Source organism: Falco cherrug, chromosome Z, assembly GCF_023634085.1.
Source record: "Falco cherrug isolate bFalChe1 chromosome Z, bFalChe1.pri, whole genome shotgun sequence".
Lineage (NCBI taxonomy): Eukaryota > Metazoa > Chordata > Aves > Falconiformes > Falconidae > Falco > Falco cherrug.
This window is the reverse complement of record NC_073720.1, coordinates 63325946-63337754: the sequence shown is the minus strand read 5'-3', so window position 1 is coordinate 63337754 and position 11809 is coordinate 63325946. Positions and strand designations below refer to the sequence as shown.

The window sequence follows — 11809 nt, the reverse complement described above, 5'->3', positions numbered from 1 at the left end:
CTATCAGACTGGCAGGGTTTGCCTGAGGGCATATTCCCGTGTGCATCAAAAGCGCCTTTCCCCGCCGGTTCCCGCCGCACGCACCCACGGGGCGCGGGGCACGCCGCGGTGACGTCGCTGCGGAGCGAGCGACGCAGTCCGGGCGCGACCGAGTGCGCGCGCGGGCGGCGCCAAGATGGCGGCAGCGGAGCCGGAGCCGTGCCCGGGGGAGCCGGAGCCGTGCCCGGGGGAGCCGGAGCCGTGCCCGGGGGAGCCGGAGCCGTGCCCGGGGGAGCCGGAGCCGTGCCCGGGGGAGCCGGAGCCGTGCCCGGGGGAGCCGGAGCCGTGCCCGGGGGAGCCGGAGCCGTGCCCGGGGGAGCCGGAGCCGTGCCCGGGGGAGCCGGAGCGGCTGGAATTCCTGCGGGAGCGGCATGTGCGCTTCTTCCAGCGGTGCCTGCAGGTCCTGCCCGAGCGCTACTCGACCCTGGAGACTAGCAGGTTAGCGGGGCCGTGCTTCGGGGCCGCCGAGCCCCGTCGCCCTCGGGCTGGCGGCCGGGGTGTGGGCGCGCCCCCGTCGCCCTCGAGCTGCGGCGTGGGAAGGCGGGACAGAGCCCGTTGCATTTCGCTCCGCAGCCCCGTCTCGTCCCGGGGAGGTGGCGGCTCTTCCCTCTCGGACGGGCGGTGGCGTTGACGGGAAACCCCCCCTCCCCCCCGGAGAGGCGACGGCGGGCAGGCTGCAGCTCAGCACCGTGCCGGCCGCCGTGGCCCAAAGGAAAGGGCTGCCTATAGATCCGCCCACCAGCAGACGGCTCGTAAAATAGAGGTGTTGGTGTAGGGGTTTGGGCTGTGCTCGCTTGAACTCCCCGACATCCGTGAGGGGAGACTCATGGTCCTTTCAGTCCACATTCAGGCCTGTGATTCGCTTCTTTTAATCCACCCTGGAAGGCGATTTTGAAATAAATTACTTAAGCCTTTTGTAGCTTGTAATCAGCATGTGGAAGGTTTTTGTTTATGTAACAGGAATAGTTAACTTTATACTAGCTAGTGAAGATGTAGAAGTACTAGTGAAGTATGTGCCTTGCTTTGAATTAGGCTGACATGACAAGCCTGTAATGGCTTCTGAATGCATTTATTTCAGATTCTTAAGGTAGTCAGTTACATCTGAGGCACAAAAGGATCAGTAACTTGATTCTTGGGCTGCACTTGATAAAAAACTTCGAGATATGTAGAGGGTTTGGTATCTTACTGAACCACTAAACGCATGGGATGCTTTTTGCTTTGTAATCTGCAAGTCCTGCTGTGAAGAATGCTTAACGGCTTTGATCTTCATGCTAAATCAAGCATCATTTCAGTTGAGAGTACAAGCAAAAACTTGGCAAAAACATGTAAGGACTAGTATGGATAGTGCCAGACTGTGTGTGGAATAGTACATAACTTAATGCTCAAAAGGAAGGTTATAAATTTTCCTTTCAGAGTGTTACAAATACCGTACCCAAGAAAACTCTCCAAATAAGTGACAGTTGAGAAAGACGACATTCGTTTATTGCAGTGCTGGGTGCAGGGGAGATCTTTCCTCCTAACATGCACACCAAGCTACTCAAGGGTACACATTGTATACCATAGAGTATTTGCATACTCATTGTAACCAGTCTGTCAGTGAATGACAAGTTTCTTACTTTTCATGCAAATTAGTACACATCTCAGATAGCTCTATTGATGCTTTTCACCATACTCCCCAAGGCGGGGGGGGGGGGGGTGAGGGTGGGGGGAGCTGTTTGAGTCATAGGTCCAGATCTCCCACTGCCACAATTACTTTTGTCCTACTTCCAACTGACTTTCTGTTGGTGTGTGTGGACTGGAACACTTTATCAGTTTGTCTCTTCTTAGGGCCAGAGCTTTCTCACTTGAAGGTATCTTTTGCACAGCATAGATGGCAGTGTTCTTTTCGCTTTCTGTCTTTGTTTCCCGACCTTGTGACATCAGCAAAAGGGGGGGAGCTGGTTCTATGTTCTTTCTAACTAAATTGTGTAAGTCTTTGGTATCAAGAGGTATAAATCATTATTCATTAAGAATTAGATGATATTTCAATGTACTTTGTCGTTTATTTTAAATGACAGAAAAAGGAAGTCTGGGCATGCTATACTCTTACCTCTTTCTAGGCATTAAGAGTTACAGTAACACGCAGACATACCAGAGTCCTAACACAAAAGGCCAACCTTAGCCACACTGACATACGGAGAAAGGCCAAAGAAACGGCATTTGTTCAACCAAGATGAGGGAGGATCTCATCACAGTCTCCCATTACTGAAAAGCTAGTTACAAAGAAAGGTGAAGGTGCACCTTTCACAAGAGATCACAGTGATGGGGCAAGAGGCTATGGTAGTGAGGTGCTTCATAGAAAAATGTCTGGATATAAGAAAAATGTTCTTCACTGTTAGAGCAGTTAACCACAAAGAGGTTATTCAGTGAAGCGGTGGAGTCTCCCTTGAACAGTTGACTTGTCAGGATCTTGGGACCTCTCATCTAAAGCCCCACATTCTGCAGAAGGTGACATCAGTGGTCCCCAGAAGCCCTTGTCAACCTAGACATTTCTGTTCTGTGATTTACAATGCCAAGCTGTTGCAGTTTGCCACTGAGCTGAAACAGAGAGTCTAGTTTACATGTGGTCTTCCCCAGTCTTACTGAATAATCCTGACAGGAATGCAGATTGTTTTGAGAACTCTTGAGAAATTAATGTGCTGTCTGAGCTTAAATTTAATGTGTGGTCATAGTAATTGCAATACATTAAATGACCAGTGCCCAATGTATTGTACATAATGGCTGTGCAGGACTGAAAAAACTGATTTCTGAAAATTGGAACCATCAGTTTGAAACTATTACAGGATGCCTAAGTTTTTGATTAACGAGCAGTCTAAGTCTTCAATTAAAATAAAAATTGTCATTGTTGAAAATCATGCATGTTTTGAGTTCGTGAAGTTTTTACTCAGCCAGAGTTTTTTTACTCCTGTTATACTGATTTTTAGATCAGTGTTCTGCAGGTGTGCGTACATGTCTGTTAACAAGCGCGGAATTGAACCATAAATGTGTCATCCCCCAGTTTCACCTTGGAGGTGCTTTTTTTGTGTTTTGTTGTTGTTGTTTGCCTTTTTGACAAGTTCAAGGTCAAAGAGTTCAGCAATCCTCCTTGAGCTGGTACTGCTGCAGAAAGAAATACTTTTGCTCTTTTAGTCTTACTTTCCTTGTTCCTGCATTTATGTGGTTCCATGGTGAATTAGATAGGGAAACTCAAGTAAATTAAAGAGAGGCTTGTTAAAAAAAAATTAATAATTTGTCAGTGAATTAGTTTTGGCTCACTGCACTGCACCAGAAACAACTGCATTTGTTGTCATCAGGCAGGGTGTAGAGGATGAAATTCTCCACAGAGTGCTGGGCTGCTCTGACTTGAGCTGTAATTTGTCAAACAGTAAGGAAGTAGATGCAAAGTTAAAGAAATCTGGGCTTACATTTGTTACTCAACTTACTGGCTCAAAGCCTGCATAAATATTTTTGTCTGTAGTTACTGCATGTAGCATCAGCAACAGTAGTTTTTAAGTGAGCTGATTGGTAGTTTCGTACATACTGATTGTCAGTACTGTGACATTTTGCAGGAGAGTGCAAGCCGCCTAGTCTCTGAAGTCTTTCAGGTCGCTCCCTGCTGCCCTTTTTGGCACGCTTCTTCAGTTTCTCAAATCGGTCACTTCAGATGCTTTCTGAATTTTGCTGAGAAACTATAGTCTTTGTCCATGCCTGAAGATGAAGAGCTTTGAATCTGTCATCAGAAATGTCTTTACTCGCTTGTCTTGGAGGGGAACTTAATACAAATCATACCTATGTTGTAAGCTTTCAGTAGGTCAGTTAACAAATAAATTTCAGCCGTCAAGCTTCGATACTTGACTTCCTAAATTAATACATGTGCAGTAACTAAAGTGGTAGAAGGCATGAAGAAAAGATACAGCAAAAATTATGCCAAACGTCGGGGTTGTCTTAAGGGCTGCTCTCTGTTGCAATTGCTATGTAGAAAGTTTTTACACTTGATGGTATGTGTCAGCTAAGGTGCTGCAAAGAATTGTCATTGTTAGTCTTGGAACATGTGTGTGTTAATTTTCTGTGAGGCAGAACAGCTTATAGAGTAAGGATGCAGCATATAGGTGGCTATATCGGGACCTGTCAATGTCCAGTGGTGCCAGATGTTCTGGCCCATCATATGTGAATTCCAACACACTGTTGGCTGTTCCTTAGTCTGCTGGTACTATTAACACAGAGAATCAACTGAAACCTAACAGTATGTAAAACCACTGTTTACATTAATTTATCTGACATACATATTTTTAAGTATGAATGAGATTTATTGTCTGTCTTGTCTGTATAGCCTTGTGGGTTTGGACCTAGTTTGCAGCAGTTTCTAGTGCTGAAGTTGGCATGTTTGTGCCTCGTTGGAAGTAGCTCTAGCTGCGTAACGTGGTGTGAAAATGTCTTTAAGTAGTTTCAGTAAAATATTGTCAAACTTACTAATTGTGAAAATAGGAAAATATGTGCAAGGTTTCAAAGAAATAATTTACTGTAACTGAACAGTGTTGTTTTTTTTTTATAAAAGTAGTAGTTTTACTTGAAATGGTTATTATGCGGAGACAGTTTGGGTTACACAGATCTGGTCAATGGCAAAAGTTAGTATAAGCCTTGAAGTATTAATTTTGCAGCTTGAAAGACAATTTTTTAGTCATCGGATGTCTTAAAAGATACTCGTTCCACTTAAAAAAAACTTTGTGTGCAACATACTTTTTGGGGCTTTCTATATTCAGAATTTTTATTTGTTACAAGAATAGTAAAGAGACATATTTCAGAATCCAGTGATTACAGAATAAGTTTACACTTCCGCTACAAATACTTGCAGTAACGGATCTGTACACTATTCCATGTTTGATATTTTTTTTAATTATTTTATTTTTTGTTTTTGCAGGGACCTTAGAGCTGCATGGAGGGATTTTTTGAAAAAGGAATGTTCGTGTTCAATATCCAAGCATATTATAGATTAAAACCTTTTGTTTGTAAGAGTGGTATGAAAAACAATGTAAAAGCTGAGGGTCAAAGTAAAAGATAGTGTAAAAGCAAGTAACCTCAGTTTAACAGTACATCATTCAACTGAGTTGTGGCCACTGCTTGTGCTATGTAATCCCAGATGGTAACAGTTTTGAAGTAGAAGTTGTTGACTTAAATTCTACTTGGGAATGGCCAGATAATGATATAGCAGCTGGTCAGGCTACTGGTAGGAGTGTCACCCTTTTGACATTGTGCCATTGTATTGAGATTAGCGTTTGCTGCATTGTTGTTTTTCTGTGATTTAATCAGAAGAATTCTTTTGGAGGTGTGTTTTAGGTTGACTCACATCACCATTTTTTCTTTGGTCTTACTATTTGTGGTTCTGATGCAGAACCACATGCAGAAGTTAAGTGGTTGTAGAGACTTCTGTCTACATCTGTCTCCTCGTCTTCAGAGGTACCTAATACTTATGGTCAGGGTGGCTCACCAGCTTGTGAGGTAATTGGAGATTATAAATTAGTCTGCTAATGAAAGCTGGCATTAACTTTTGGGTTTCTTTAGCATGCTGAACTGTAGTTCCTGCCTGTGTTTCACAATCCATCATCTTATCTGGTGAAAGGAGAGCAAGAATTTCTAGAAGGAGAAGCAGATGCAAGTGTGGGTGGCAAAATATACATCCAGCTAATTTTAACCTGAGTCAGAACTTCCAAGGTACCATCACATGAACATTTTCTCTCATAGGAAGCTATCTTAAGTTCCTAACCCAGTGCTGTTGCTTCAGTGCTTTGTTAGAGCAAGTAGTGCAACTGTTCGAGGGGCCGTGCTGTAAGCTAGGTGACTGCAGTGGTTTGAGGTAAAAAAAATGAACTCCAAGGTGTTAGATAACAGTTAAGGTAGAACACTTTTATGGAAGGAAACGAGCTGTGGGCAAGAAGGACATTCAGCATACTAGCTACTTCACTCCTGTAATGGATACTTGGAGTTGGTGTGATTAATTGTAGATTAAGTTAGTCAGTTATCTAGGCTCCTTTATACCAAAGGACAAGAAATAAGTACCTCTAGATGGTAATTCATACTTTGTGCCTATTTATACATTGACTGGTTACAAAGGAAGCCTTGCTGGTTGACAACTAACTTCTAAGCCTACAAAACTGGGTTTGGGACACAATGAGAGGCAGCTTACTGCAGTTCAGGGTTACCTTGTACTTACTGCGTATTTAGGGATTGACTCATCAGGGAGAGCTAGGGGTCCATATGTTAACAACCTAGTTTAGTTTGTTGTATGGTTTTTTCAGGTAAGCAGCCCTTAGTTTAATGTCTGAATTGGCATGTTATTACTATATAAAAGGAGGCGTGGCTTATATGAAAAGAGAAATGTTTGTACTACAAATAACTTAATTTTGTCCAGTAGATAAATTTCACACTTTCTGAGCTAGTCTCTATGCGTTGCACCACTATCATAGGCTGAGAATTCTTAGATATATCTGTTTCTGCAACTGTTTGTTAATTTCCCCATGATATTTATGGTGGGAAGTGTAAGTCTTATCTTTTTCTTTTAGGTTGACAATTGCATTTTTCGCACTCTCTGGTCTGGATATGTTGGATTCCTTAGATGTGGTGAACAAAGATGATATAATAGAATGGATTTATTCCCTGCAGGTCCTTCCCACAGAAGACAGTGAGTGAGTTTTTAGTTTTTTTTTAATTTATATTAACACCTTTACTTTTGCTTTTCACCTTGGGGAATAGTGGATGGATCTTGGTTTTTATAAAATACAAGGCTGATTTTCCTGAAGGAAGAGTTGCACCTTTAAGCATCTGAGAGGATGTTTCACCTGGTTCTGAAAGAAATGCATATGTTTAAGTATTACAAGTCTAATGGTGATAATATTGACTTCCGCTAATTGTAGCTATGCCAGGAGCTCTGAGCACAGGCATGGTTGTTTGGAACAGGTTTTGGAAAATGGGAGATGTAAGGTTAAGCAAAACGGATAAAACAGTTCCTGCTTTAAAATGAAAAATCTGTCCCTTAGATCTGTGAAGGTTAAGTTCACGTAAGGTTTTTAGAAGGAGTAATGCTGTTGCTACATCGCAGCCGTGCTCAGATTGGAAGGTGCATAGTAGATCCAAGCCGGAGAGGGAGCTCGTGTCCCTTTCCTTGACAGAAGTCGAGGAGATGCTGTTTCTGTGGGCTAGTTGGTATTGCCGACTTCTTTCTGTGGCAGCGCAGGTGAAAGGCTAGTAGTAGTGGAGGAGTGGAGTGGGTGAGGCACCTGCTGCTTAATGGAAGGTGGTGCTGGCGTGTTAAGTGCTGCTGTGGTGATAGCTCCAGGCTGGGTGCTAGAGAAGAGGTAATTCCTGTTGCCAGTCTGTAAAATCGTGAACATGCGCTTTGTATGTTGGATGGTTTAGAAAGAAAATCGTGTGTTTCCTTATATCTAATCTAATTATATATTACAAATTAGGTCTCTTCCCCTAAAAGAAGTTTTATTAAATGAAAGCATTTTTATTAAGTACGCATATGGAAGTCAAGATTGCTGATGCTTTATTTTTACAGTTATAAGAAGATCTGTTCTGGAGACTTACAATCAATCAGATTCAGCCCAGGCATTAGTTCTATTAGATCTGGGTTTCCTTGTGTTATGTTCCAGGACTGATTATCGAAAATTAGAGGATTGGATCATATGATTATTCCCACAATGTTTTTGATCATGAGGAGATTCCTGTCCTTTAGCAGTAAAAAAAAAATCCAGGGTGTACATGCTTTGGTTTTAGGAGTTAGTAATTTTCTGATCTTTATCCCAGTCTTCAGGAATGTATTCTGGAAGAACAGTGAAGATTGCAGGAACAGAGAATGGAACAGGCATTTTTTGTTTGTTTGGCTTTGATAGTATGCAGTAATTCTCAGGGGGGACTTAGCCAGTGTTTGGAATAGTCCCATTGTCAAGAGCCTCCTAGGGAGGGCAGTATAAATCTCAGCATGCAGGTGTGGAAGCTAACACTCCAGGGCAAAGCTGAGATGTGCTGCTTTTTCTAGCTATCATCCCGTCATATAGCTACAGCAGAGTAGTTCTGGGGAGGGTGCTTTTGACAGTGCATTCTGTGCTTTTAAATTATCAGTCTCTCCTTTTCACCAAACTTCCCACCAATCCTGATCTTTATATGACATGTAAAAGCTGTGTTCTTCTTATTCTCTTACGCTTTTGGTAATAAAACTACTCTGTCTGGTCACTTGACTGCTAAAACTTCAGCATTATTTTTACTCTTCTTTTTTCCTTTGTCTAATGGACAATAGATGGTGCAAAACGTAAATGATACAAAAAGCAGCAAGTTGGTTATTGGATGAAAAAATGTACAGAAGGGAATGTATACCTTCCTGTAACATCTACTTTCAATAAATGTATTGATTTTCACTTCTTCAATTCTGGGTGTATGCAACGTTTGTTAACTGGTAGCCTCCCAGCAGTAGAGCTCTAGCTCCCTCTTTAGCCCCTTAGAAGAAGTAGCTGACTCTGATAGACTGCAACAGTGAAGTTTTTTGTTTCAGAATGCTTGTGCATCTCTAGTTAAAGAGAATGGTTGCTAGCTTGATGCATCAGAATCCTACGAGGTAAAAAAAACCCCACAACTTTACTCTGTGTTGAAAGAAAGATCCTATTGCAGCTTTTTTTACATGCATGCTGGTAAACCTCTCATTCTGTGGAAAAGTGATTTTTAAGCATCTAAATTACAACACTGTTTTACAATATAGTTTCTGGAATGATGAATTCCAGTAATCTTCCCTTAAGTATCTGTTGTATTTAATACAAGTCTTTTTATTTGTTTAATTAATTAATTTTTTATTATTTATTTAATACAATTAATTTTGGCTCTGGGACTGAAAACCTGTTTAAAACTTACATTTTAAATTGGAATATATTTTTACAGAATCTTGGGATTTGTTCTTGATCATATCACTGTTTGAATTCCTAAAATGAGGAGCAAGACAATACCCGTAATTCTCATCAGAAAAATAAATTTCTCTGCTGTTCAGGTTTGTACCTCCAAGGGTTCCATATCCATAGCACTTCAGTTGATTTTTATGTAAAACACTTTTTTAAGATGGAAAATTCACTATTTTTTTTGAGAACTACTGCTACCTTACAGTTGCTTTCCCAATGGATGGGAGACAGAGCAGTTGATATTCTGAAAAATTACTATCTGATAATTTTTATCAGTGACTATTATCTTAGGTGTACTGGCTGGGATATAATTCATTTTTTCCATGACAGCCTGAATGCTGCTGTGTTTTGGGTTCATGGTTAAAACAGTGTTGGTAATACACTGGTGTTTTAGCTGTTGCTGAGCAATGCCTGCACAACGTCAAGGGTGTCTCTTCCCCCCCCCCCCCCCCCCCCCCCCCCCCCTGCACTTTTTCTCCCCCACCAGATACAGCCAGGGGACACAACCAGGACAGCTGACCCCAAATGACCTGAGGGATACTCTGTACCATCTGCCATCGTGTTCAGCAGTAAAAGCTCCAGGAAAGGAGAAGGGGGGTGATGTTTGTGGTTGCGGTATTTGTCTTCCTGAATAACCCTTGCATATGCTGAGGCCCTGCGTTCTGGGAAGTGGCTAAACACCTACCTGGCTGATGGGAAGTAGTGAATGAATTCATCCTTTCCTTTGCTTGTGCCCACAGCTTCTGCTTTGCCTATCAAACTGTCTCTGAATCTGTGAGCCTTCTCCCCTTATCTGTTTTCTTGCCCTCCAACAGGACAGGGATGTGAGTAGGTGGCCATGTGAGTGTTTAACTTGTTGGGGTCAATCCACCGCAGCAGGGCATTACAGAACCTGGTAGAAAATTCAGAATTTGGTGGTTTAGAATACTACTTAGATAGGGTCTCACAATATGCTGTCATAGTTTTAGGTAACATGTTTGTGTTTACTGGTATGTGATATGTGTGATGGTTAATGAAAGCTCTATTCAAAGTTTGTAGCCTTTGAAATTTTTATGTGGAACTAAAGCTCATGAATGCAAAGTGGTGACATCTTGATCTTGCTTAGTAAGAAAGCAGATACATACTCTGTGAGCCTAATTGAAATGCTAAAAGTTAAGACCGTTCAGGATAGAATGTATTTCTTCTGTGGGTTTATTGTAACTGTGATTCAAACAAATAATGTGCTTTAGGTACCATAATTCCAGCTCAAATGTTGTAGAGATAGACTCAATACCAAATCTAATTAGAAGGAATGGCATGCCACTGATGCCTCACACAGAAACCTGCCATCTTTAGCTGAATGCTTGGTCTCATTGCTGTCTTCTGCTTATTTGAAAGGCCCCTGCATTCTGTAACTCGTGCAAAACAGTTTGGCTTTATATTTCATAGATTTGGGGTATTGTTACTTTTCCTTCACTTTTAGTAAATGCTCTGCTTAGGTGCATGGCTAATACATGTTTCTGTTTTGTGTGCACTGCAGAAAGACATCACTGTGTTTGCCTTTAGAAAGAATCTGAAATCTTGCATAAAAACTTTATTCTTTTTGTTTTTTTCATTTTGAGGAGGGTGGTGCTCTTCTACAAGCTTTATCAGAAATTATACGTGTTTAGACTAAGACATACTTTTAAAAGTGTTACTGAAATTGGAAAAGGGTTGACAAAAGACCCTGTTTCAACTGCTTGTTCTTAAGATTCTTGTCAGAATAGAGCTTTACTGTTTTTCCTCTCATAAAGCAGCTACTAGACAGAATTTCAAAATTGTTTTAACTATCCCATGTTCTTGCAGGTCACATTTAAAACCAGTTCAGCACTTTTGAAAGAGTGAATCTGGAGCTCTGTACTAAAGTAATCTAATTACAGACACAGTGGGGGCAAGCTCCTTGGCTATATTCATCCACCATCCTTCTCCATAGAAACTGACACTTGTTTGACCCTGCTTGAGAGCTGGTTTAGTTTGTTCAAGTGGCAGAAAAGCATGCATTTATTTATCTAACAGAAGGTTAGCTTTGTGTCATGTTGGTGAGCTGTGGTGGCTGGAAGTGCTACGCCAGTCCAGGAGAAGATTGTACTTTTTGACAACTGGATGCTTCACTAGCTTTGCTGTACTGAAGAAATGGCACCAAAAGGACTAAGGCAAATTGCACTAAGGCAAATTTCATTTATGGGTTTGAACCCCCAGGACCTGTGCATAGCAAGCTGAAAACCATTACACCACATCCGGGACCTAAAACTTTCTTCTGCAGAGTCTAAATTTAGATTTGTTATAATGGTTCTTTCTTGTTTACTTGTGTGTCAGTACTGAAAAAAAATGGATAAAATGTTGTTGACTGTTTTTGAGATCACTGTTACATATGAACTTTATAATCATGAGTTTCTTGAACAGATATACGAATTTTCCTCCAACATAACATAACATTCTTTAATGGCTACATTTGAAGTATTTATCTGGAGGCATAATGGACTTCCACTTTAGAGAATGCAACTCTGCATTTCATGACATATTCTGGTGCTTTGATTTATAAGAATAATTATTTTTTTAACCCTAGTTCAGTAAGAATTGCTTATACTTACTTTTATCTGAATGTACTGACTGTGTCAGCCTATGTTAAAGCTGTGTTGTTGGGGTTTTTTTATAGTAAAATTTTAAAGATGTATGTAAGCTTGCTTCTGTACTTAGCAAAATGAGAAAAGCTTTGGAACCAGAGGAATGCATAGGTAACATGAATGGGAAGAAGTAGTGGTAAAAATTACCAATCTTCCCATGCGAGAAAAATC

General features: G+C 41.3%; 1 protein-coding gene across 3 annotated transcripts in view; it reads left to right on the top strand.

Moving 5' to 3' along the window:
* The first annotated feature begins 32 nt into the window (after positions 1–32).
* The window catches only part of PGGT1B (protein geranylgeranyltransferase type I subunit beta), a 38683-nt gene continuing 26906 nt past the window's right edge, over positions 33–11809 (top strand). For all 3 annotated transcript variants that reach the window (XR_008730176.1, XM_055698589.1, XM_055698590.1), the window contains exons 1-2: positions 33–477; positions 6615–6733. Coding sequence is in view for 2 of the 3 variants with exons in the window: in XM_055698589.1 (XP_055554564.1) it covers positions 176–477; positions 6615–6733 (421 nt within the window). In the remaining variant the exon portion in view is untranslated. The remainder of the gene's footprint in view (positions 478–6614; positions 6734–11809) is intronic.